This window comes from Saccopteryx bilineata, chromosome 4 (genome assembly GCF_036850765.1).
Source record: "Saccopteryx bilineata isolate mSacBil1 chromosome 4, mSacBil1_pri_phased_curated, whole genome shotgun sequence".
Classification (NCBI taxonomy): Eukaryota; Metazoa; Chordata; class Mammalia; order Chiroptera; family Emballonuridae; genus Saccopteryx; species Saccopteryx bilineata.
Window position 1 is genome coordinate 207,083,758 of NC_089493.1, and position 27,175 is coordinate 207,110,932.

Below are 27,175 nucleotides of genomic sequence, written 5' to 3' on the forward strand. Positions count from 1 at the left end.
TTTGATATTTACATACTATAAAATGGTATGCAATCCTTAAAAAGAATAAGAGATATCTACATAGTAAAATGGCCACGCTGGATTGGTCTTTCAAGTTGGAGATTTGGAAGGATGGAGAACAACACACATAGTATAAAACTTTTTCTGCTTTTTTTTTTTTTAAAGACTGATATAGGCCCTGGCCGGTTGGCTCAGCGGTAGAGCGTTGGCCTGGCGAGCGGGGGACCCGGGTTCAATTCCTGGCCAGGGCACATAGGAGAAGCGCCCATTTGCTTCTCCAACCCCCCCCTTCCTCTCTGTCTCTCTCTTCCCCTCCCGGAGCCAAGGCTTCATTGGAGCAAAGATGGCCCAGGCGCTGGGGATGGCTCCTCGGCCTCTGCCCCAGGCGCTAGAGTGGCTCTGGTGGCAGCAGAGCGACGCCCCGGAGGGGCAGAGCATAGCCCCCTGGTGGGCGTGCCGGGTGGATCCCGGTCGGGCGCATGCGGGAGTCTGTCTGACTGTCTCTCCCCATTTCCAGCTTCAGAAAAATACAAAAAAAAAAAAAAAGACTGATATATATGCATGCATTTGGGTATATTCATATTAAAGAAATCACGCCAAACTTACAACTATGATTTCTTTCTTTTCTTTTCTTTTTTTTGGTATTTTTCTGAAGTTGGAAACGGGGAGGCAGTCAGAAAGACTCCCGCATGCGCCCGACCGGGATCCACCCGGCATGCCCACCAGGGGGCGATGCTCTGCCCATCTGGGGTGTTGCTCTGTTGCATCCAGAGCCATTCTAGCACCTGAGGCAGAGGCCATAGAGCCATCCTCAGCGCCCGGGCCAACTTTGCTCCAATGGAGCCTTGGCTGTGGGAGGGGAAGAAAGAGACAGAGAAGGAGAGGGGGAAGGGTGGAGAAGCAGATGGGTGCTTCTCCTGTGTGCCCTGGCCGGGAATCGAACCTGGGACTCTTGCACGCCAGGCCGACGCTCTACCACTGAGCCAACCAGCCAGGACCACAACTATGATTTCTAGAAAAGAGTAAAGAAGGACTTTCACTTTAAAATCATATTTTACCTGTATAGTTTAATTTTTTTAGGTAAGATGCATTAATGATGGATGGGGTTCATGAATGGCTAGAAAATACTTCTAAATGTCAATACTCATTTTAGAAACAATTCTGCAATTTATGAGGAGGCATTTTCTACTCTACTGAGTTTCATGGACTTTAGGCTTGTTTAAATATTTGAGTGGCATTGGCATCTATCAGTTTCTTTCAAATCCCAGCCTAAAGTGTCCTAGGGCTTTTTCCTACTTAATCATCCACTTCTCTTCCTTCTACCACTTATCCAGCAAAAAGCTGTATTCTCCTGTCACTTTCAGGTAAATCTCTAGGCCCGTTCCCACTGCATTTCAGGGTCTCATTTGTATTTATGCTATGTCCTTAACATATAATCTAGTCTTTTTCAGTATTTCTTCTTAAAAGAAAAAGACATTTTAAGATTTTATTTATTGATTTTAGAGAGAGGAAAGAAGGAGAAGGGGGGAGCAAAAGCATCAACTCATAATTGTTTCTTGTACATGCCTTGACTAGGCAACCTCAGTGTGCTATACACTGTGCTACCAGAAGTCAGGCTCAGCATTTCTATATAAATGCAAAACCAAATACTGAATCATATGGGAGGGGGGGGTGAGACATGCCATATGCTTTATAAATGATAATTACAAATTACAAATGTACATACTATCTGATATAGCAATTCTTCCTCTAGAAATTTATCCTATATATATGGTCATGTGTACAAAAAATATATATCCATATATATAGATCTATACCTATATTCTATATGTTATCTCTCTATATACCTATATATACATATATCTATATGTTATATCTGTGTGTATACACACACACACACAATCTACACTGACAAGATAACAATTTACATTGAAGTATTGTTTGTAATTTCAAAAAACTGGAAATACCCTAAATGTCCATGAGTAGAGGGCTGATGAAACATAACATGGCATATTTCATAGAATGATACCCTAAAACCATAAAAAGACAACTATGAAGTCTCACAAATCAATATAAAATTATTGAAATCTAGCAAATGAAAAAAAAAACCAAAGCACTGAACAATGTGTATAAATAAACTAATGTGTGTAAACAAAGAAAAAATAAATAGCATATGCCTGTCTATACATGAACACATACACAAACGTCTGCTTAACTTTTCATGATTACTTCCTTCCAGCAAGGTACACTGGTCACTTATCTATTACCTCTCAGCCTCATACCCACCCACTCTATGCGTGGTGCTGGGATGTTGGAAACTACATTTCCTGGGCTCCTTGCCAGCTAGTTTCCTGTTAGATTCTGCAATCAGGAGACACTATCAGGAGATCAAAAGGCAGGAGGAAGAAGAGAAGCTTCCTGCCCCTGGCTCCCAAGATGAAGCAGTTACTGGTGGTCCGCAGTAGCAGCAACAGTAGGTGTGGGGCCATTGGCCCCTTTTAGGATATTCTAGCCTTCTCTTGAAGTGATCTAGACTCCCTCCAACTGCACCTCCAAAGTACAGCAGCACGTTTGAAACTCAGAGGCTCCAAATTCTCAGAGTATTGCTAAATCTTTTCATACCTTTTGAGAATTAAAAAGAAATTAATACCATAAAAGGATAAAGCCAGTTCTGGTGTGAAAAACGCATATAACTTTGTATACATTCACTCCTGAGCCAAATTCCTGAGACTTCTAATTAAGATATAACCTACTGAACCCACTAATTTTCTAACGGCTGCCATATATGGGTGCATCTATGCACTAAATTAAATGTAAAAATAAAAGTGAAAAATTTTACATTTTAATTTTTTAAATTAAAACAAATAGATTCCTTTCAGTAGTGGAGATGACGTGAGAGTAATGATGGGGAAGCGATACCGATAAATCTCCCCAAAAACTCAACAAGATCTTCAACCAGAAACAGAAAAACCTATCCTTGGAGCCTCCAGATGTTTCGCAATACACCCGAAGGTATGGTCAAGCGAAAAATTGGCTAAATATATAAGCAAACCCCAAAGGAAATAGGGAGTAAGAAATGCTCCGACTTCCTCACTAACCTAAACAGGGCTGCTTTCACTGGGAACTGAGAATATAAAAACTAAGACTGGCAAAGGGGGTGAATAGATCCAGGCCGTGGCACAAACGGCCAAACCAGGCTGTGGCATGGAGATCCAAGCCGAGGAAAAACTGTTCCTGTGGCAACCCAGGCAATACAAGCTAACACTTCTGCCAAACCCAGACAAAGAAAGACAAGTGCGGCAGCCATTTTCCCCAGTCTCCGGGTCAGCACACACAAATAGTGGGTGAGAGATTCCTTCCAAAGCCCTGGGAGTGGGAGCCCGTGTTATCCCACAGACAGGCAGAATCAGGGGCCTTTGTGTGGGCCAAAAGCAGAATCTCCAGACCGCTCCAGCACCCTGGGAAAGACACGCACAGGGAGGGAGCGAGAACTAATTCCAACGCTGGAACTTTTCCATGCAGGTGGGGGGTTTCACTCAGAGGGTGAGGCGGCTGGCCTGATATCCTGGTCTGCGCACGCAGATAGTGAGTGAGAGATTCCTCTGAGTGCCTCGGCAGTGTGCGCCCATGTTATCCCACAGAGGAGCAGAGTACGGGGCCTTTGTGTGGGCCAAAAGCGGAATCTCGGGCCGCCCCAGCGCCTTGAAAAAGCCACTAATGGGGACAGAGTGAAAACCAATTCCAACGCTGGAACTTTTCCGTGCATGCGGGGGTTTCACTCAGAGTGTGAGACTGCCGGGCTGATATCCTGGTCTGCGCGCGCAGATAGTGAGCGAGAGTTTCCTAAAAGCGCCCCGGAAGTGGGCGCCCGTCCGTGTTACTGGACAGAGTGACAGAGCCAGAGGTCTTTGAGTGGGCGGAAACCCCGCCTGATTATGCTAGCAGCTCTAACTGACTGAGCCTTACCCAGAGCCCTATGCTGAGTGAGAATAGAGTGGGGAGTTGCCAGCTCCTTGAGCCTCTTACTATCCAGGCAGAGATAGCAGCAACCCCATAGCTGGATTATCAGGCTACTAATTGAGGAAGGAAAGACAAGGAGAAAGGCTCCAGGAACACGGACTCTCTCACTGTCGGAGACTATAAATGCTAATGAGCCTCGACTGTCAACGAGACTAAAGCACAATACATGACATCACCATAGAGAATTATCAACTGCAAACCTCTACCTGAGCGTGCCAAATGGGGAGAACCCGTGGTACAGAGTTACCAACAAGGAAGAGAGAGAGAAGAGAAAAAGCAAGAAGATAACCTCTCAAAATCAAGAATAATCCGCAGACTTTATAACCTACCCCATTTTATTATATTTGTTCGTTTGTTTCTCTTATCTTCATTCTTGATATTTCTTTTTCCTCCTCCAATTTGGTCGTTTAACTCTCTGCCGGTCTTACTCTCTCCTCTCCTTGAACTACACTACCCATTAGTGTTACATCTCCCATTATCTTTTCTTTCCTCTTCCTTTCTCTCAATGAGGGTTGCACTCAAAAACCCTTAACTCTCTCTCTCTTTTCCTTTTTTAGTGGTTCCCTCTTTTTTTTCTCTCTCTCTCTTTCTTTTCTCCCTCTATATTAGTTTCTTCCTTTCTCCTTTGTGTCTCCTCTCATTCAAACCTCAATAACGAACAAATTATCTTATCTTGGACTGAAAATTATGTTTGTGGCATTTTGGGGGGTTTTTACATCACCTTTTTAACTCACTAGCAGTGCTCCCATCCCTGGCTCTGCATTTTATCTACTTCTTGCTCCAATAAATAGTAATTTTTTAATTTGTCCCCCTATTTTCGTGTTTCCCTCTTATTCCTCTCATCATAACTCTTAGTCAACCAACACCTAAAAGCAAAATATTTTATACTTGACTCAAATTTTTTCCTTATTTGATTTTTGAGGGTCCATAAACCCTTTTTTTTTCTTTCTTTTTTTCCCCCCTTTATTACTTTTCCCCAATTCAGGCCCTCCATTACAGGCATTGTTTGTTCTATTCACTACAATATAATTCACAGTTCACCACAAGATTTTCTCAAGAAAGAGGGGAGAGGAGAGGAGGAAAAAAGGGGGGGGGATAATTTCCTCTTTTTAAAATTTTTATTTTATTTTTCTTTATTTCATTCTTAATTTTTTTAAAAAACAACTCTTTTCGATTTTTTATTTTTATTTTTTTAACTTTTTATTCTTTATTAAATCTCATTAATACTATCAACAAAACCACCCTCAGATGCCATTAAGGAAGAGAAAATCGAATATCATGGATACAAAAGAAAGAGAGGTAACACACATAGATGAGAAAAAAATCTATGGAGAAAAAATTTAATATATCGGAAACCGTGGAGCTAAATGACAGAGAATTCAAGATAGAAATCCTAAAAATCCTCCGAGATATACAAGAAAACACAGAAAGGCAATTTAGGGAGCTCAGAAAACAACTCAATGAACACAAAGAATATATTTCCAATTAAATTGCAACTATAAAAACAAATCAAACAGAGATGAAAAACTCGATTCACAAGCTGAGAAATGAGGTAACAAGCTTAGCTAATAGAACAGGCCAGATAGAAGAGAGGATTAGTGAAATAGAAGATAAGCAACTTGAGGCACAACAGAGAGAAGAAAGAGACTCAAAAATTAAACAAAAAATGAGATAGCCCTATAAGAATTATCTGACTCTATCAAAAAGAATAACATAAGAATAATAGGTATATCAGAGGGAGAAGAGAGAGAAAATAGAATGGAGAACATACTCAAACAAATAATAGATGAGAACTTCCCAGGCCAGTGGAACGAACTAAAGCCTCAAATTCAAGAAGCAAACAGAACACCGAGTTTTCTTAACCCCAACAAACCTACGCCAAGGCACATCATAATGAAATTGGCACAAACCAATGGCAAAGAAAAAATTCTCAAGGCAGCCAGGGAAAAGAAGAATACAACATATAGGAATGCCCATTAGATTATCATCAGATTTCTCAGCAGAAACTCTACAAGCTAGAAGAGAGTGGACCCCAATATATAAAGTCCTGAAAGAGAGGAACTTTCAGCCACGAATACTATACCTATCAAAGCTATCCTTCAAATATGAAGGAGAAATAAAAACATTCACAGATACAAAAAAGATGAGGAAATTTATCATCAGAAAACCCCCACTCCAGGAATTACTAAAGGGGGTTCTGCAATCAGATACAAAGAACAACAACAAAAAAAAGCCACAAGTAAAATCTCCAAGAACAACACAATAAAACCAAATTTAAACTGTGACAACAACAAAAAGAAAGGGGGAGAGAAGATGGAGATTAACAGTAGCAAAGGACGATGGAGTGCAAAAGTACTCACAAAATAGTTCCCTACAATTAGCAGGGTAGGAACCCTTTTCATTACTCAAAGGTAACCACCATTGAAAAAACCACCACAGAAGCACATGAGATAAAAAAGATAGCAACAGAGGAAAGATGTATGGAATACAACCAAATAAAAACAAAAGATAGAAAAGCGAAAGAGAAGGATCAAACAAGACACGAAACTAACAGAAAGCAAGATATAAAATGGCAATAAGGAACTCACAAGTGTCAATAATTACACTAAATGTAAACGGATTAAACTCACCAATAAAAAGGCACATAGTAGCAGAATGGATTAAAAAAGAAAATCCAACTGTATGCTGCCTACAGGAAACTCATCTAAGTAACAAGGATAAAAACAAATTCAAAGTGAAAGGCTGGAAAACAATGCTCCAAGCAAGTAACATAAAAAAAAAAGCAGGCATAGTAATACTCATATCGGATAATGCTGACTACAAGACAGCAAAAGTACTCAGAGACAAAAATGGCCATTTCATAATGGCTAAGGTGACACTGAATCAAGAAGACATAACAATTCTCAATATATATGCACCAAAACAAGGAGCACCAAAATATATAAGACAGCTACTTATTGACCTTAAAACTAAAACTAACAAAAATGCAATCATACTTGGTGACCTCCATACACCGCTGACGGCTCTAGATCGGTCATCCAAACAGAAAATCAACAAAGACATAGTGGCCTTCAACAAAACACTAGAGCACCTGGATATGATAGACATCTACAGGACATTTCATCCCAAAGTGACTGAGTATACATTTTTCTCCAGTGTACATGGATCATTCTCAAGAAGTGACCATATGTTGGGCCACAAAAACAACATCAGCAAATTCAGAAAAATCAAAGTTGTACCAAGCATATTTTCTGATCATAAAGCCTTGAAACTAGAATTCAACTGCAAAAAGGAGGAAAAAAATCACACAAAAATGTGGAAACTAAACAACATACCCTTAAAAAATGAATGGGTCAAAGAAGAAATAAGTGCAGAGATCAAAACATATATACAGACTAATGAAAATGACAATATGACATATCAGAATCTATGGGATGCAGCAAAAGCAGTGATAAGAGGGAAGTTCATATCACTTCAGGCATATATGAACAAACAAGAGAGAGCCCAAGTGAACCACTTAACTTCACACCTTAAGGAACTAGAAAAAGAAGAACAAAGAAAACCCAAAACCAGCCAAAGAAAGGAGATAATAAAAATCAGAGCAGAAATAAATGATTTAGAGAACAGAACATCTATAGAAAAATTAATAGAACAAGGAGCTGGTTCTTTGAAAAGATCAACAAAATTGACAAACCCTTGGCAAGACTTACCAAGGAAAAAAGAGAAAGAACTCATATAAACAAAATCCAAAATGAAAGAGGTGAAATCAGCACGGACACCGTAGATATACAAAGAATTATTGTAGAATACTATGAAAAACTTTATGCCACTAAATTCAACAACCTAGAAGAAATGGATAAATTCCTAGAACAATACAACCTTCCTAGACTGAGTCAAGAAGAAGCAGAAAGCCTAAACAGTCCTATTAGTAGAGAAGAAATAGAAAAAACCATTAAAAACCTCCCCAAAAATAAAAGTCCAGGCCCTGATGGTTATACCAGCAAATTTTATCAAACATTCAAAGAAGACTTCGTTCCTATTCTACTCAAAGTCTTCCAAAAAATTGAAGAAGAAGCAATACTTCCAAACACATTTTTTGAGGCCAACATAACACTCATACCAAAACCAGGCAAGAATGGCACAAAAAAAGAAAACTACAGACCAATATCTCTAATGAATACAGATGCTAAAATACTAAACAAAATACTAGCAAATCGAATACAACAACATATTCAACAAATAATACATCATGATCACGTAGGATTCATCCCAGAATCTCAAGGATGGTTCAACATACGTAAAACGGTTAACGTAATACACCATATCAACAAAACAAAGAACAAAAACCACATGATCTTATCAATAGACGCAGAAAAGGCTTTTGATAAAATACAACACAATTTTATGTTTAAGACTCTCAACAAAATGGGTATAGAAGGAAAATATCTCAACATGATAAAGGCCATATATGATAAACCATCAGCTAACATCATATTAAATGGCACTAAACTGAAGGCTTTCCCCCTTAAATCAGGAACAAGACAGGGTTGTCCACTCTCTCCACTGTTATTTAATGTGATAGTAGAGGTTCTAGCCAGAGCAATCAGACAAGACAAAGAAATAAAAGGCATCCATATCGGAAAAGAAGAAGTAAAGTTATCACTTTTTGCAGATGATATGATCCTATACATCGAAAACCCCAAAGAATCCACAAAAAGACTACTAGAAACAATAAGCCAATACAGTAAGGTCGCAGGATACAAAATTAACATACAGAAGTCAATAGCCTTTCTAAATGCCAACAATGAAACAATTGAGAACGAACTCAAAAGAATAATCCCCTTCATGATTGCAATAAAAAAAAAAAATACTTAGGAATAAACATAACAAAGAATGTAAGGACTTATATAATGAAAACTATAAACCACTGTTAAGGGAAATTGAAAAAGATATAATGAGATGGAAGAATATACCTTGTTCTTGGCTAGGAAGAATAAATATAATCAAGATGGCTATATTACCCAAAGCAATATACAAATTTAATGCAATTCTCATCAAACTTTCAATGACGTTTTTTAAAGAAATAGAGCAAAAAATCATTAGATTTATATGGAACTATAAAAAACCCTGAATAGCCAAAGCAATCCTAAAGAAAAAGAATGAAGCTGGGGGCATTACAATACCTGACTTCAAACTATATTATAGGGCCACGACAATCAAAACAGCATGGTATTGGCAGAAAAATAGATACTCAGACCAATGGAACAGAATAGAAAGTTCAGAAATAAAACTACATATATTTATTCAAATAATTTTTGATAAAGGGGCCAACAACACACAATGGAGAAAAGAAAGCCTCTTCAATAAATGGTGCTGGGAAAACTGGAAAGCCACATGCAAAAGAATGAAACTGGACTACAGTCTCTCCCCCCGTACAAAAATTAACTCAAAATGGATCAAAGATCTAAACATAAGACCTGAAACAATTAAGTACATAGAAGAAGACATAGGTACTCAACTCATGGACCTGGGTTTTAAACAGCATTTTATGAATTTGACTCCACAGGCAAGAGAAGTGAAGGCAAAAATTAATGAATGGGACTACATCAGACTAAGAAGTTTTTGTTCAGCAAGAGAAACTGATAACAAAATAAACAGAAAGCCAACTAAATGGGAAATGATATTTTCAAACAACAGCTCAGATAAGGGCCTAATATCCAAAATATGTTATACAAAGAACTCATAAAACTCAACAACAAAGAAACAAACAATCCAATAAAAAAATGAGAAGAGGACATGAACAGACACTTCTCTCCGGAAGAAATACAAATGGCCAACAGATATATGAAAAGATGCTCATCTTCTTTAGCTATTAGAGAAATGCAAATCAAAACTGCAATGAGATACCACCTCACACCTGTTCGATTAGCTATTATTAGTAAGACAGGTAATAGCAAATGTTGGAGAGGCTGTGGAGAAAAAGGAACCCTCATACACTGTTGGTGGGAATGTAAAGTAGTACAACCATTATGGAAGAAAGTATGGTGGTTCCTCAAAAAACTGAAAATAGAACTACCTTATGACCCAGCAATCCCTCTACTGGGTATATACCCCAAAAACTCAGAAACAAGGATACGTAAAGACACATGCAGCCCATGTTTATTGCAGCATTGTTCACAGTGGCCAGGACATGGAAACAACAAAAAAGCCCATCAATAAATGACTGGATAAAGAAGATGTGGCACATATACACTATGGAATACTACTCAGCCATAAGAAATGATGACATCGGAACATTTACAGCAAAATGGTGGGATCTTGATAACATGATACGAAGCGAAATAAGTAAATCATAGAAAAGCAGGAATTGCATTATTCCATACGTAGGTGGGACATAAAAGTGAAACTAAGAGACATTGATAAGAGTGTGGTGGTTACGGGGAGGAGGGGGGAAAGGGAGAGGGAAAGGGGGAGGGGGAGGGGCACAAAGAAAACAAGATAGGAGGTGACAGAGGACAATCTGACTTTGGGTGATGGGTATGCAACATAATTGAACGACAAGATAACCTGGACTTGTTATCTTTGAATATATGTATCTTGATTTATTGATGTTGCCCCATTAAAAAAATAAAATTATTTAAAAAACAAAACAAAACAAAAAAACAAATAGATTAATGTATAATAGGAAGAAAAATCTGCTTGTACTTTGAGACAGATAGTCCAAAACTGTGCTGTTTAACATAGTATTCACTGACCATGATGAGGCTCTTTCAATTTAAAACTTAATTGATTATATATTCCTCAATTGCAGTAGACACTTTTCAAACACTCAGTAGTCACAGGTGGCTGGTGGAAAAGTATTAGACAGCACAAATTAGAGATCATTTCCATAATTATGTAAAGTTTCTTTACTTAATTTATGGAAGTCCTCATAATGAGGAGTACCTTTTATCAGAAAGCTCTCTGATAAATTCTTTCAATTTTTGGTTTCATTTTTGGCCCAGAAAGGCAGAAAGAAGCCCTATAAGAATGATTTGAAAGTAGAGAATACTTAATATTCTACATAATAAAATAACAAGAATTTAGGGGGTTGCTGATCGTCAATCAAGAAGAAGGTGGCAGGATTAGGGGTCCAGTGTCTGGGAGGATTCAGGAAAGGAGAAAATGAAGACGTCAGAGGTTGGTCATGAGGAGCCAACAAGATGGAAGCAAACAGAGCTTCTCAGGCAAACAGTTAGTGAGAAAGTCCCTGTGGCAAGAAGACCAAAGAAGCTAAGAATAGTTATGTCTAATAATCGAGTTCATGTTCCTCTCTGAACAATGCTTAATATTCTTCCATTTTCTCTCAACCTTCAGTAAGAATCTTTTATACACAAGAGCAATGAGTTAGTGGAGCTTTGAGCGTGTAAGGGAAATAAAAAACTCCAGGCAAAGAAAAGTTATCAGCCTCAAGAAGCAGTGGGGAAGTAATATTTAGTAGAAGTAACAAATTACAGCAAGAGAATCCTAAATGCCCCTCTCCTAGGAAGGCCCAGAAACATTAGGGAGGACTTGAGATAACCCATAATATTAGGGATCAGAGCTGGAGCCATGTTGATCGAAAGGTAGCCCAGAAGGTAGGAGGAATGTGAGGCATCCAAATGACAGAAACGTGAAGCACACATGTACAGCACAGGAAGTACATTTATTCTTGTACTCTAAAGAAAGAAACAACCTAAGAGAGAAAAGAATTGGCCAAGAATTTTTAAAGTAACACTTTGGAAACTTACTACATGTCAGGCCCTCTTAAGCACTTTATATGCATCAGTATTAACTCGTTTAAACCTCAGTACAACTTTAAACTGTTATTACAATTACCTTCTTCTTATAATTAAGGAAACTGAGTAAGTTAATAATATAGAACATAATTCAAACCCAGAAGTTTGGCCCCAAAGCATATGCTCATTACATTGCCTCCAAATTAAAGTTCAAGAAACTGGTTAAAAAAATGTATTTTCTCTGTTCATATAGGTGAAAGATAAACCGAGAGAACAAAATCTGAGTCTGCAGTGTTCAATAATTTAACATCCGTAATAAAATCTGAAGGATCAATCTGGTAGATGTTCTTAAGCATCTACTTCTGGCAAACTTATTAATTTATGGCAAATAAGAGCTGGTGATATAGTATAAACAATATAAAATTTTCAAGAAGGGGGAAAAATGGAAATCTCTGCAATACTCTAATTCTTTATTTGTTTAGGACACCAACAAGCCATTCCTTAAATTTAGGGAACCTTATATTAGTTATTTAGGTAATGAGATACTATCTTCATAGTGCCACTCAAGGGTTTTGCAAGTTAGAAAGTGCAGAATAGGTCCAAGAATTGCATACACTCATCTCTAAAGTCAAGAAATACTGTTTCTTCTTGGTGGTAAAAGTTTGTTTTCAGCTTAACTGACTCCTTTTGTGAAATTAAAACAGACTGATAATTCAGAGAAATCCTCATTTTTATATTCCAAGTGCAGATGCAGAAAAGAAAATCATGGTAAATACTTGTCAAAAATGTATAAATATTTTCTGAAATTAATTTAATTTCTACTAAGGAGCCTTAGAAATTTTGTTTCCCATTTTCCATTGAGGGGTCAGGGAATTAGGTCAGTAGAGCATCTAACTATCTGCTAAATACATATAATCTACTTGAGTCCAAATATCTGAACTTCCTTACATAAACTAGTAACATTTTTCTTCTTGGATGAAGTTTAATAATCACCGTATCAGATATCTTATAATGTTGGTAAGAAAATATAGTCTTGGGAACCCCTGAGGATTCAACAAATTGAGCCAATTCAAAACAGTCCTTAATCTAAGGAAACTGAGCAGTAAATCCTTGTCATTTCATTAAGTTTTCAACTAAACTAAAGTAAAGTTTTTAAATCTCCATAGCTGGCTTGTTTTCTTTTAAATATACTATAAGTTGGCAGTGATTAATAATACAAATATTAAGAGCATCCTTTTTGCAATTTCAATCATTTCCTCTGTAATATCTCAATAAATGTGGCTTAGGAAGGTCACAGAGCAGTCTTCTAATTAATAATTTAATAAGATAAAGATACACTAAACTTCTATTTTCATTTGAACTAATTTTGAAATCAAATTTTTATTACACTGACTATATTCCTTCTATGGTAAAAAAAAAATTGACTTCTTATATACTGTGAACAAATTCCTTAATGGAAACAGGCCCTAACAGTTCACATATACTAATTAATTAAAACAAGATTGAGGGGTTATATTTGTTTGTTTACTTATATGTCTGTTTAGACAATAAGTAAATCTCAAGAAGGCTGTCCCTCAGAGTCAAGGGTTTGCCTACTGCGTCCCTGATCTGGTGGGAGCCAAACCAGTACGATCACTAGAGACAACATGATTTTGAGCTGCACTGTCACACAGAAAAATAAACATGAGTCACAAATGAGAGCTGCATATGTAATTTTAAATTTTCTACTAACCACATTTTAAAAAGTGTAAAATAAATTTTAATAATATGGTTTATTTTACCAATATATCCAAAATATTACCATTCAATGTATAATCAAAAAATTTTAATTACTGTTATTTTATATTCTTTCTTCACAGTAAATCTTCAAAATCCATTGTGCATTTCACACTATTACACTTCTTAATTGTATTAGTCATGTTTCAAGAGATCAAAAAGGCATATAAAGCTAGTGGCTACCATACTGGGCACCACGATATAAGGGGAAATCAGGGGCTTTGATGAACATAGACCTAGGTTTGAATCCTAGTTCCACAACTCACTAAGCTGTGCAACCATGAGTCAGTTATATAAGCTCTCTGATCCCTGTTCTCATCTGTAAAACAGGAATAGTAACATCTGTCTTACGAATCTTTTTTTTTAATAATTTTATTTTTTTAATGAGGCGACATCAATAAATCAGGATACATATATTCAAAGATAACAAGTCCAGGTTATCTTGTCGTTCAATTATGTTGCATACCCATCACCCAAAGTCAGATTGTCCTTTGTCACCTTCTATCTAGTTTTCTTTGTGCCTCTCCCCTCCCCCCATAACCACCACACTCTTATCAATGTCTCTTAGTTTCACTTTTATGTACCACCTACGAATCTCTAAAAAGAATGGAAGATAACATATGTAAAGCACCTTGGCACACATTACATGCCTGGCATGTAATAAAACTAAATAAAATCCTCCTCAACCTCATTATTATATAATTTGGAGAAGAAAAAGTACCACTGAAAGAAAGCTCAAATACAAAGTTTAAAAAAAATGTAAAAGAGAAATGTAGAAAGAGAAACAAAAACTTAAGATTATCAAATGTTTTCTGGATGAAATCTAGCCACTAATCCACTATTATCCATACAAAATTAAAACAAACAAAAAAGAATTTTCCAAAAATTCTGAATAATGCCAAAAAAAAGATATTGCTACAACTAAAGACATGGTAGTGTTTACTTTTTTTTTTTAAGTAACTTTGCTTTCTTGATTATTTTTGGCAAGGCTAATATTAAGGGAGAAAATGGCTAGACAGTTAAATAGGAGGTTATTGGTATGAAAATAGCATTTTGGGATATAAAACTGTTTACAGATAATCTACAAAGACTGTATTATCCATGCTGATAACTCAGCATTCACTATATAATATATAAGGATCAATTTCTTTCAAATAATTGTTACAGTATATTTTTCATTTGCTTATATAAAATATCAAAATACAATGCTGAAAATATATAAAACATACCTCTGATAAAAATGTTTGGGCTGATTTCTGAGCTCCTACATGGAGCAGATATTCATACACGTAGAGTGCTAACCTGGAAAATAGAATTTTTATTGAGAAATGTTAAAATTAATTATTTAAATAATGCACACATCTTTATATTACTAACATTTTTACTCACTTAAAAATGACATAAAATCAACTCTTTCCATATCCTTTCATTGGGAGTGTATATATGTCCAGAAAGAACTTAAACTAATTAAAATAGCACACAAAGAAAAAGACAAATATATCCTTTCTTGGCAAAAAACAGCTAAATATACATTTTGTCTTTGATCATCTCACCATAGCCTCATTCCTTTTATACCTAATTAATAAATCATAACCAAACATTAATCCCTGTAGCCTATTTTAAGGAACACTTATCTTTCATTAGTAAAATAAATTAATTACGTCACTGGACCTTTCCAACAACTTTTTGTCCTTCAATTGTTTTGGTGATTGTTTTTTTTTTTTTTTTTTTTTAATTATTATTTATTTATTTATTTTTAATGGGGTGACATCAGTAAATCAAGATACATATATTCAAAGGTAATATGTCCAGGTTATCTTAAAGTTCAATTATGTTGCATACCCATCACCCAAAGTCAGATTGTCCTGTCACCCTCTATCTAGTTCTCTTTGTGCCCCTCCCTCTCCCCCTTCCCTCTCCCTCTCCCCCCTCCCCCCGTAACCACCATACTCTTGTCAATGTCTCTTGGTCTCAGTTTTATGTCCCATCTACGTATGGAAAAATGCAGTTCCTGGTTTTTTCTGATTTACTTATTTCACTCCGTATAATGTTGTCAAGATCCCACCATTTTGCTATAAATGATCCGATGTCATCATTTCTTATGGCTGAGTAGTATTCCATAGTGTATATGTGCCACATCTTCTTTATCCAGTCATCTATTGATGGGCTTTTTGGTTGTTTCCATGTCCTGGCCACTGTGAACAATGCTGCAATGAACATGGGGCTGCATGTGTCTTTACAAGTCAATGTTTCTGAGTTTTGGGGGTATATACCCAGTAGAGGGATTGCTGGGTCATAAGGTAGTTCTATTTTCAGTTTTTTGAGGAACAACCATACTTTCTTCCATAATGGTTGTACTACTTTACATTCCCACCAACAGTGGATGAGGGTTCCTTTTTCTCCACAACCTCTCCAACATTTGCTATTACCTGTCTTGTTAATAATAGCTAGTCTAACAGGTGTGAGGTGATATCTCATTGCAGTTTTGATTTGCATTTCTCTAATAACTAAAGAAGATGAGCATCTTTTCATATATCTGTTGGCCATTTGTATTTCTTCCTGGGAGAAGTGTCTGTTCATATCCTCTTCCCATTTTTTTATTGGATTGTTTGTTTGTTTGTCGTTGAGTTTTATGAGTTCTTTGTATATTTTGGCTATTAGGCCCTTATCTGAGCAGGTGTTTAAAAATATCATTTCCCAATTAGTTGGCTGTCTGTTTATCTTGTTATCAATTTCTCTTGCTGAATAAAAACTTCTTAGTCTGATGTAGTCCCATTCATTAATTTTTGCTTTCACTTCTCTTGCCTGTGGTGTCAAATTCATAAAATGCTCTTTAAAGCCCAGGTCCATGAGTTTGGTACCTATGTCTTCTTCTATGTACTTTATTGTTTCAGGTCTTATGTTTAGATCTTTGATCCATTTTGAGTTAATTTTAGTACAGGGGGACAAACTGTAGTCCAGCTTCATTCTTTTGCATGTGGCTTTCCAGTTTTCCCAGCACCATTTGTTGAAGAGGCTTTCTTTTCTCCATTGAGTGTTGTTGGCCCCTTTATCAAAAATTATTTGACTATATATATGTGGTTTTATTTCTGGACTTTCTATTCTGTTCCATTGGTCTGAGTGTCTATTTTTCTGCCAATACCATGTTGTTTTGATTGTCGTGGCCCTATAATAGAGTTTGAAGTCAGGTATTGTAATGCCCCCAGCTTCATTCCTTTTCTTTAGGATTGCTTTGGCTATTCGGGGCTTTTTATAGTTCCATATAAATCTCATTATTTTTTGCTCCATTTCTTTAAAAAATGTCATTGGAATTTTGATGGGAATTGCATTAAATTTGTATATAGCTTTGGATAATATGGCCATCTTGATTATATTTATTCTATGTTTTGGTGATTGTTAATGTAAGCTCTAGCTGTTTGCACTTCCACATGCCAAACAGGTGTGGAATGTCCATTTTAATATCTGCTCTGCAGCCTCTCCTTACTCTTTACGTTTGATTTTTAAACCAATAATATTTTACTTTATATGGTATTCCAGTTAATAGCAAACCACAGTATTAAATAAACTTTAAAGATAATCAGTTCATATTGAGCATTTGGGTGCTTGACACAAAGTTTCATATAAATTCATCACTCAAATATAAAACTTTAAATATATAGTATATACTTATACTACTCTCATCTTGTGGATTCAAAATTTTTAAGCTACACCATGTGGCTCAATTTTACTTGAGCTGTTAACAAAATATTATTCATAAACCCAAATTAGTCTGAGGCAGTATTTTTAATGATATCTTGGACCAATGCCCAGATAGCTCACAACAGTTTAGTTTCTACTACACTATATTTACCAATATTGAGCCAGGTTTACAGTAAACAAAACAATGTATAACAATAACCACAATTCTGTATAGCTATACAACTTCTCTAGCCAATTTTTGATTGTTAAAGATTGATAGCATGTGCAAAAATAATTATTTTCTTCATTTTCATAAAAACAGAGCATGCATCTGTCATGAAAAAAGAAAGTCTGTACAAATCTAGTTGCTTTGTCCATTTATTCTTTCCCCATCCCAAAACTGCCACTTAAATTGAGAATTATACTAAGTAGCATTTGTAGAAGTTACTCATATATGAAAAGCATGTTATTGACCATGAGTGTATGTATGCAATTTAGAAATATCTCCTCTTGCTGTAAGAGAAACTGACAACAAAATAAACAGACACCCAATTAATGGGAGATGATATTTTCAAACAACAGCTCAGATAAGGGCCTAATATCCAAAATATACAAAGAACTCATAAAACTCAACAACAAACAATCCAATAAAAAAATGGGAAGAGGACATGAACAGACACTTCTCCCAGGAAGAAATACAAATGACCAAGAGATATATGAAAAAATGCTCATCTTCATTAGTTATTAGAGAAATGCAAATCAAAACTACAATGAGATACCACCTCACACCTATTAGATTAGCTATTATCAACAAGACAGGTTAACAACAAGTGTTGGAGAGGCTGTGGAGAAAAAGGAACCCTCATTCACTGTTGGTGGGAATGTAAAGTAGTACAACCATTATGGAAGAAAGTATGGTTGTTCCTCAAAAAACTAAAAATAGAACTACCTTATGACTCAGCAATCCCTCTACTGGGTATATACCCCCCCAACTCAAAAACACTGGTATGTAAAGACACATGCAGCATTGTTCACAGTGGCTAAGACAGGGGTCCCCAAACTACGGCCTGTGGGCCACATGCGGCCCCCTGAGGCCATTTATCCGGCCCCCGCTGCATTTCTGGAAGGGTACCTCTTTCATTGGTGGTCAGTGAGAGGAACATAGTTCCCATTGAAATATTGGTCAGTTTGTTGATTTAAATTTACTTGTTCTTTATTTTAAATATTGTATTTGTTCCCATTTTGTTTTTTTACTTTAAAATAAGATATGTACAGTGTGCATAGGGATTTGTTCATAGTTTTTTTTATAGTCCGGCCCTCCAACAGTCTGAGGGACAGTGAACTGGCCCCCTGTGTAAAAAGTTTGGGGACCCCTGGGCTAAGACATGGAGACAACCAAAAAGCCCTTCAATAGATGACTGGATAAAGAAGATGTGGTACATATACACTATGGAATACTACTCAGCCATAAGAAATGATGACATCGGATCATTTACAACAAAATGGTGGGATCTTGATAACATTATATGGAGTGAAATAAGTAAATCAGAGAAAACTAAGAACTATATGATTCCATACATATGTGGGACATAAAAATGAGACTCAGAGACATGGACAAGAGTGTGGTGGTTGCTGGGAAGGGGAGGAAGGAGAGGAAGGGAGAGGGGGGAGGGGAAGGGCACAAAGAAAACCAGATAAAAGGTGACAGAGGACAATTTGATTTTGGGTGATGGGTATGCAGCATAATTGAATGACAAGATAACCTGGAGATGTTTTCTTTGAACATATGTACCCTGATTTATTAATGTCACCCCATTAAAATTATTAAAAATTTATATAAAAAAAGGCTTGGGTAAAATAATGCAAACATAAAAAAAAAATCTCCTAACCTCAAGTTGAATAACGCTTCCTAGATCTATGCTTCCCAACTCTTTTTCTACCCTAACTCATGTGAGGATCATGACGTATTTCTTCTGGTGGCACTGTCTCCTTATGAAAGTGTGGCTCATTCCCAAAGTGTACCATATGGATACAGGAATTGGAATATTCCTGTAGTTTCAAACAAACTAGTCCTACTGGTAATTCTTAATACATTCTTTTGTTTGTTTGTTGTTTTACTTAGAAAATTAAATTTAACCAGGTGACATTGATCAATAAGAGTATATAGGGTTTAGGCAAACATTTCTATAGCATTTAAACTGTTGATTATGTTGTGTACCCATCACCTAAAGTCAAATCATTTTATGTCACCATATATCTGTCCCTCTTTACTCCCTTCCCCCCACCTCCTTCCCCATAATCCCCTCCCCCGGTAACCACTTCACTTTTCCAAGGCCATGAGTCTCATTTTTTTTAAAGAATTTATTTATTCAATTCAGAGAGGGGACAGAGAGAGAGAGAGAGAGAGAGAGAAAGAGAGAGAGAGAGATAGACAGATAGATAAATGAATAAATAAATAAATAAGGGAGAAGAAGCAGGAAACATCAACTCTTGTATGTGCCTTGACCAGGCAAGTCCAGGATTTTGAACTGGTGACTTCAGAGTTCCAAGTCAGTGCCCTATTCATTGTGCTATCATAAGTCAGACAAGTCTCTTGTTTTATATCCCACCTATGTATGAAATCATACAGTTTAGCTTTCTCTGATTTACTTTTATTTCACTCAGTATAATGTTCTCAAGGTCCACATATTTTTAAAATATCTATATTCCATACAACCTGTTCCTCCATTAACCACTCTCAACCAAAGCACATGATTCTCTGACCATGATGGAAAATTTCATCTTGTAAAAGCAGATTACAGTCAGTGGTAGTCAACCTGGTCCCTACCACCCACTGTGGGCGTTCCAGCTTTCATTGTGGGTGGTAGTGGAGCAAAAGTATAAATAAAAGATAGATTTAACTATAGTAAGTTGTTTTATAAAGATTTATTCTGCCAAACTTAGCAAAAATCCGACATAAAGTACTTGGTAAGTAATTATTATTATATGCTTTAACTTGCTGTAATTCTGCTTTATAAACTTTATAAAGTAAAGTAACTTCCTTACTTTATAAATCACCATTAATGTGAAACCGGTGGGCGGATAGAAAACTTTACTACTAACAGAGATACAGAAGTGGGCAGAAGGTATAAAAAGGTTGACTACCCCTGGAATACAGTGGTAGCTTGAGATACGAGCAGACCAACATACGATTTTTTTTTTTTAAGATACGAGCTGCGACTCGATTTGTATTTTTATTCGAGATCCGAGCAAAATTCCGAGATACGAGTTATGATTCTGGAAGCTGCAGCTAGTTGCTGCACCGGTGCACGGGTCCAGTATTGGCAGCACAACACCATCATCTCATTCTTTCATACGTGTTACCCGGCAGAAGCAAGTCGAATCTCGTGTGCTGTACTCGTTCTTGCATCATTTTTGCATTTTTTACTAACTTTCTTTTTGTGCTATCATGAGGCTGAAGAAAGTGAGTGTAAAGGACAGTGGTGAGAAGAAGAGAATGATGTCTATAGAAGTAAAGCAAGAAATAATAGAAAAACATGAGCGTGGTGTATAAGTGATTGAACTGACAAGGCTGTACGACCGCAATACATCTACAATTTGTACCATCCTTAAACAAAAGGATGCCATCAAAAGTGCAAATCCAGCAAAAGGAACTACAATTCTTTCCCAATTAAGGACAAATATCCATGAAGAAATGGAGAAGCTTCTGCTGGCGTGGGTGAAAGAGAAAGAGCTGGCAGGACATACAGTGATGGAGACTGTAATATGCGAAAAGGCACGTATTATTTACTGCGACTTGAAGAAGAAAGAACCATTAACCTCAAAAGAGGCTGCAGAAGATACATTTAAGGGAAGTCACGGCTGGTTTGAAAATTTCAAGAAGAGATCTGGCATCCACTCAGTGGTGAGGCATGGTGAAGCTGCGAGTGCTGACGTTAAGGCAGCTGAGGAGTACATCGCACGTTTTGCTGCGCTTATCGCAAAGGAAGGCTACATCCCCAACAAGTGTTCAATTGACGAAACAGGATTGTTTTGGGAAAAAATGCCCCAGAGGACTTTCATCACCGCAGAAGAGAAGAAGCTGCCAGGCCATAAACCCATGAAGGACTATCTGACCCTTGCATTGTGTGCAAATGCTAGCAGTGACTGTAAAGTAAAGCCACTGCTAGTGTATCATTCCAAAAATCCTCAAGCCTTTAAGACTCACAAGATTCTTAAAGAAAAACTGTAGGTTATGTGGTGCGCCAAGGCTAGGGCATGGATTACGTGGCAGTTTTTTATTGAATGGGTAAATCTCGTCTTTGGTCCTGCAGTGAAGAAATATCTTCAAGAAAACAAACTCCCAATGAAAGCATTATTAATCCTCGAAAATGCCCCAGCCCACCCACCTGGTCTTGAAGATGACATTCTTGATGAGTTCAAATTCATGAAAGTCCTCTACCTCCCACCCAACACGACTTCAATCTTGCAACCTATGGATCAGCAGCAGGTCATTTCCAACTTTAAAAAGCTTTACACAAAGCACTTCTTCCGCCGCTGCTTTGCGATGACTGAGAATTCAATTCTAAGCCTATGAGAGTTTTGGAAAGATCACTACAACATCGAATATGTTTATGCATTATTGACTTGGCATGGCAAGAGGTTACAAAAACAACCTTGAATTCGGCATGGAAAAAGTCATGGCCTGATATTGTTGCAGTCAGGGACTTCGAAGGATTCGAACCAGAGACCAAGACCGAGGTAGAAGCATTGGAGAAGATTGTGTCCCTTGGAAAGTCGATGGGTCTGGAGGTAGATGAGGGTGATGTAAATGAGCTCATGGAGGAACATGAGGAGGAACTCTCAACTGAGGAGTTGAAGGAGCTACAGATGATGCAACATACGGAGCTTCTGCAAGAGATTAGTAGTGAGGAGGAGGTAGAGTTGGAGGAAGTGATTTCTACAAGTGAAATGAAAGACAGGCTGGCAATGTGGGAGAAGCTTTCAAGTTCATTGAAAAGAAACACCCAGAAAAAGTTTCAACTGGTAGTGCTTCAGCACTTTTTAATGACACTTGCTTGTCACATTTCCATAACATTTTAAAAGGCAGGCAAAAGCAAACCTCTTTGGATAGATTTTTATTCAAAAGTCCTGCAAGTGAAAGTGCCGAAAGTGCAGCCAAAAAGGCAAAAATAGGTGATGATTAAATGAAAAATATGTAATGTTAAGCTTGGGTTAAGTTTAAAGTTATGAAAGTGAATTTTTTACAATTAATTTTGTGGTTTCATTTTAAGTAAAGAAAATGCAGTTTTAGTTTTGTTTAAAATAAAAAAACGCAGTGTTAGTTTACATTTAGTGTTAAGAAAGTGCAGTTTTAGTTTACGTGTCTACAGTGCCTGCATCCCTTCCTCCCTCTCTCCTCCTCCACCATTCACCTCCATTAGCCGCACTCGTCTGTCTCCAAGGTAAGAATATACTACTAAATAACACTTTTTTCTTTTATTTCATATATTTTGTTATGCATTAGTAAAGTATAAATATGTGTTTCTTAATTAAAAACATGTCTTTTTTCATAATTTAGGGTGGTTTGGGGATTTTTCACAGGGCTGGAACGGATTAAATCTATGGGGGGAGGGAGGATGCAGGAGGGAGGGAGGGAGAGAGTTAGGGGGAGGGGGAGGGGCACAGAGAAAACTAGATAGAGGGTGACGGAGGAAATCTGACTCGGGGCGAGGGGTATGCAACATAATTTAATGACAAGATAACCTAGACATGTTTTCTTTGAATATATGTACCCTGATTTATTAATGTCATCCCATTAACATTAATAAAAATTTATTAAAATAAAAATAAATAAATACTTACACAGTAAAACTGACAAAAAATTCTGTACTCAAGAAACAGTACAGTTACTAGGTTACTGTGATGATCAGTTTATGAGTTAGGATGGCTAAGCTATAGCCTTCAATTATTCAAATTTAGGTGTTACTGTAAAGGTATGTTAGAAGAGATTAAAATCTATAATAAATTTATTTTAAGTAAGGAAGATTCTCTGAGATAATCAGGTTAATCTTATTCAGAGCAGAAGAGAAATTTCTCTGAAGAAGAAATTTCAGCCGTGGACTGTGGCTCAGCTCTTGCCCATTGTTCAGTGTCCTCTTGCATGCCAGGCCTATGGATTTCAGACTTGCCTACCTGGCCTCCACAATCATATAAGCCAATTCTTAACCATTAATATGTTCATATGTATCCTCCTGGTTCTGTTTCTCTGAAGGAACTCTGAATGGATATAGACACTTATGTTAAAATTACATGCAATTCGAGATACAGAATAAATTATCTTATAGGTCCCTGACAATTCTTATTCTTTACCTAAATTTCAAATCTATTAGTTAAAATGTTTGTTCTTGATTTCACTAGCAATAACCAAGAGATTTCTGGGTAACGAATATCAAATAAAATGGAATGAATTACAATTTAAAACTTTCAAAAAAAATAAATCTATTTCAGTTATTTTAAATGGGAGAAATTTGATATATGAGTTGACTGACTTACGAGCTTGGTTACAGAACGAATTAAACTCGTATGTCAAGGTACCACTGTATTTGTGAATTTTTTCCAGTGAGACTATCGAGCCTCATAATTGCCTGCCAGTGGCATTGTCACCCTACTGCCTACCTCAGAACAAACATAGCCTCAGGAATCCCTCATGGCTTATAACATCTTGGGCCTATAGCCAAACCAGTGGTGCAGACTAGACAAGATTTCCAGGCCTAACTCAAAGGCTGGACAATAAGGATGTCCCATCAAGCTTGGGAAAGTTGGAAACGAGAGGCAGAGTGTGAAGCAGAGGCACTGTGGTGGGCCAGCGGGTAGGAAACAGACCCCAGAACAGCCAAAGTCAGAACACAACTGTTGCTGTGTCCTTGCAATAAACATCAGTTAAGCAAGACACTTCCTTTGTAATCTCTTCTTTGTACTATTAAAGGAGCTCATATATTTATTTTATATTATCCGTAATTAAGTAATAAAAAGTATATCTCTACCAGTAGAATTAAAATCAGCAATCCCTGCTCTTTCTCTATGGGTCTAGGCCAGGGGTAGTCAACCTTTTTATACCTACCGCCCACTTCTGTATCTCTGTTAGTAGTAAAAGTTTCTAACCGCCTGCCAGTTCTACAGTAATGGTGATATATAGGGAAGTAACTTTACTTTATAAAAAATTTATAAAGCAGAGTTACAGCAAGTTAAAGCATATAATAATAATTACTTACCAAATACTTTGTGTCGGATTTTCGCTAAGTTTGGCAGAATAAATCTTTATAAAACAACTTACTATAGTTAAATTGATCTTTTTATTTATACTTTGGTTGCTCCGTTACTGCCCACCATGAAAGCTGGAATGCCCACTAGTGGGCAGTAGGGACCAGGTTGACTACTGGTCTAGGACATTAATTCTAAAATATGTATTAAGGAACACAGAATTATTGGGGAAAGGGGGTTTCAAACTACATAACTGGAGATTCTGAAGCATCTTCCAAAGGGTGTAACTGTCCTCTTATCCTTAAAATCTATCAACTATCCTCTTACCCTTAGAAGAGCAGCACATCACAACCACCAGGATGACTAAGTGGGACAGGACTGAGTCTATCTGTATATAATACCACCTCATATATCCATGTCCTGCAGCCTCCCTTGAACAAAATAATGTTTCCCAGGCAGTCAGGACCCAGACTCCAGAACAGAGGTTGGGAACCTATGGCTCGTGAGCCAGATGTGGCTCTTTTAATGGCTACATCTGGCTCACAGACAAATCTTTAATTAAAAAAAATAATAACGTTAAACATATAAAACATTCTCATGTATTACAATCCATTCATTTCCTACCGCTCATGTTCATGGTTGCGGGTGGTTGGGGCCAATCACAGCTGTCCTCCGGGACAACACCAAATTTTTATTGGATAATGCGTAACGTACATGGGTCATTGAATGGCTCTCACAGAATTACATATTAAAATATGTGGCATTCCTGGCTCTGTTAGCCAGAAAGAGTGGCAGGAAGCACTACATGGGCTAACAATTAATTAAAAACTCGACATCACCAGTAAATCTCCAACATTTTAACAATCACCCATGTGCATAGGATTCTCTACATTTCTAGCCTTCTCTCTACCAAGCTCCAAACCTGCTTCTTTAAATTACTGTTTGAAGTTTTTAACAAGATATTTGTCTTAAATCGACCATACCCAAAGTTATATTTGCCTTCTCCATCTGTTTACAGTAATTGTAATTGTGCTCACCTTGAATAACACACAGTCTGAATCTGCTTCCTCGTTTATAAAATGGGAACAATAAATAGTTTCCTTGAGTATTGCTGAAAGTACTAGCACAATAAAAAGTAAATACTACTGTTATGATTTCAGCTTATTCTCCCCACATCCTCTAATATGTTACCAAGTCACATGCTGGATTCCAGTGCCACAGTCCCTCCCACATGTGCCATTCCTTTCTATTCCCCTCCTGCTCCTGAGGAGCCACTCGGAGCTACAGCAATGGCAGGAGTGTCTGCTATAGCTTTAGGTACAGACACCACACTTTCCACTACTTCCCGACCAGAGAGGATGTAGGGCCAAAAACAAGTATCTCCAAGTTCTGGGAGAAAGGCCTTGCAATAAAAGATATTGTTTGAACACAGATGATTCCAGAGGAGTGGGAAGTGACACTTGTCCATCCACAAGGTAAAGAAATCATAGCACCTTCCCTTACCCAGTGACATAAGATCAGCAAATATAGGAAGGCAACATTTTATCTGGATCCAATTTCTACTGAACAGTAAGAAGTTAAAGACAAATATTGCATAAACAAATATTTAAACTGTGTATGCTTTTGAGTTAACATTTTCTTCTTCTTTTTGAAGAAATTTAATTACTTTTGATAAAGTACATGTGACTAGTTAACTGGTAGAAACATTAACAACAATAAGAAGTAACCAATGAAGCCTGGCCAGCTGGTTCAGTGGTAGAGTACCAGCCCAGCATGTGGACGTCCCCGGTTTGATTCCCAGTCAGGGCACACAACAGGAGAAGTGCCCATCTGCTTCTCCACCCCTCCTCCTCACGCTTTTCTCTCTCTCCCTCTCACTCTTTCTCCTCCCTTCCTGCAACGAAGGCTTGATTAGAGTGAGTTGGCCCCAGGAGCTGAGGATGGCTCCATGGTCTCTACTTCATGCACTAAAACAAAAAAATTGCTCTGGTTGCAACAGAGCAAGGGCCCCAGATGGACAGAGCATCGCCGCCTAGTGGGCTTGCCAGATGGATCCCGGTCAAGGCACATGCAGAAGTATGTCTCTCCCTCCTCTCCTCTCACTAAAATTTTTTTTTTAAAGGAAGTAACAGATTGTGGGGCAGCTGTGTTAAGCTTACGCACTGGTTTACCAGCTGCGAGCCCTTTGCCTGATTGGTGCGTGAGCCCATAGCAGCACCACATGTGTGTGGCCAATATAAAGCTATAGGTGCTTGTGCTCAAGGGGACTGAAGATGCACGAATTGCCTTCCCGCCACCCTGAGGGGCCATTTTGCTGTTTGTGTGCCTGAAAGGTGCTTTCCCCTGCCTGTATGCTTGTCCACTGTTGTGAGACTATTAAATGGAATGTCCAATGCTCTCCAGCTCTGCAGGTTTTCTACCATCTGCCCAAATCCAATGTGGACCTGCCTGGCCTAAAACCCACTGAGCCCCTGACAGCCTGCTTGGTGCAGCTGTGGGACATAGGGGTGAATGACATCATACTCTCCGGAACAGAGATGGACCCTAAGGCTGTGAGGGCTGCTGCCCATGCTGCCCCACCCCCGCCAACTAACGAGAGAAACGGGCCACCAGCATTACATCTGATATAGTGGGCAGGGTTCAGAGCAGATTGACATAGAGCCGCCGACACCCTTGAGCTATTCCCAGTGGCTCTCCTGTTG

At 37.6% G+C, this 27,175-nt stretch overlaps 1 protein-coding gene across 10 annotated transcripts in view; it reads right to left on the bottom strand.

The window, feature by feature from the left end:
• The window catches only part of SSBP2 (single stranded DNA binding protein 2), a 402,367-nt gene that overhangs the window by 266,560 nt on the left and 108,632 nt on the right, over positions 1 to 27,175 (bottom strand). For 9 of the 10 annotated variants that reach the window (XM_066273705.1, XM_066273699.1, XM_066273700.1 and 6 more), the window contains exon 2: positions 14,783 to 14,855. The exons of the other annotated variant lie outside the window; for it this stretch is intronic. In XM_066273705.1, the coding sequence (XP_066129802.1) occupies positions 14,783 to 14,855 (73 nt within the window). The remainder of the gene's footprint in view (positions 1 to 14,782; positions 14,856 to 27,175) is intronic. 10 annotated transcript variants of the gene reach the window in all.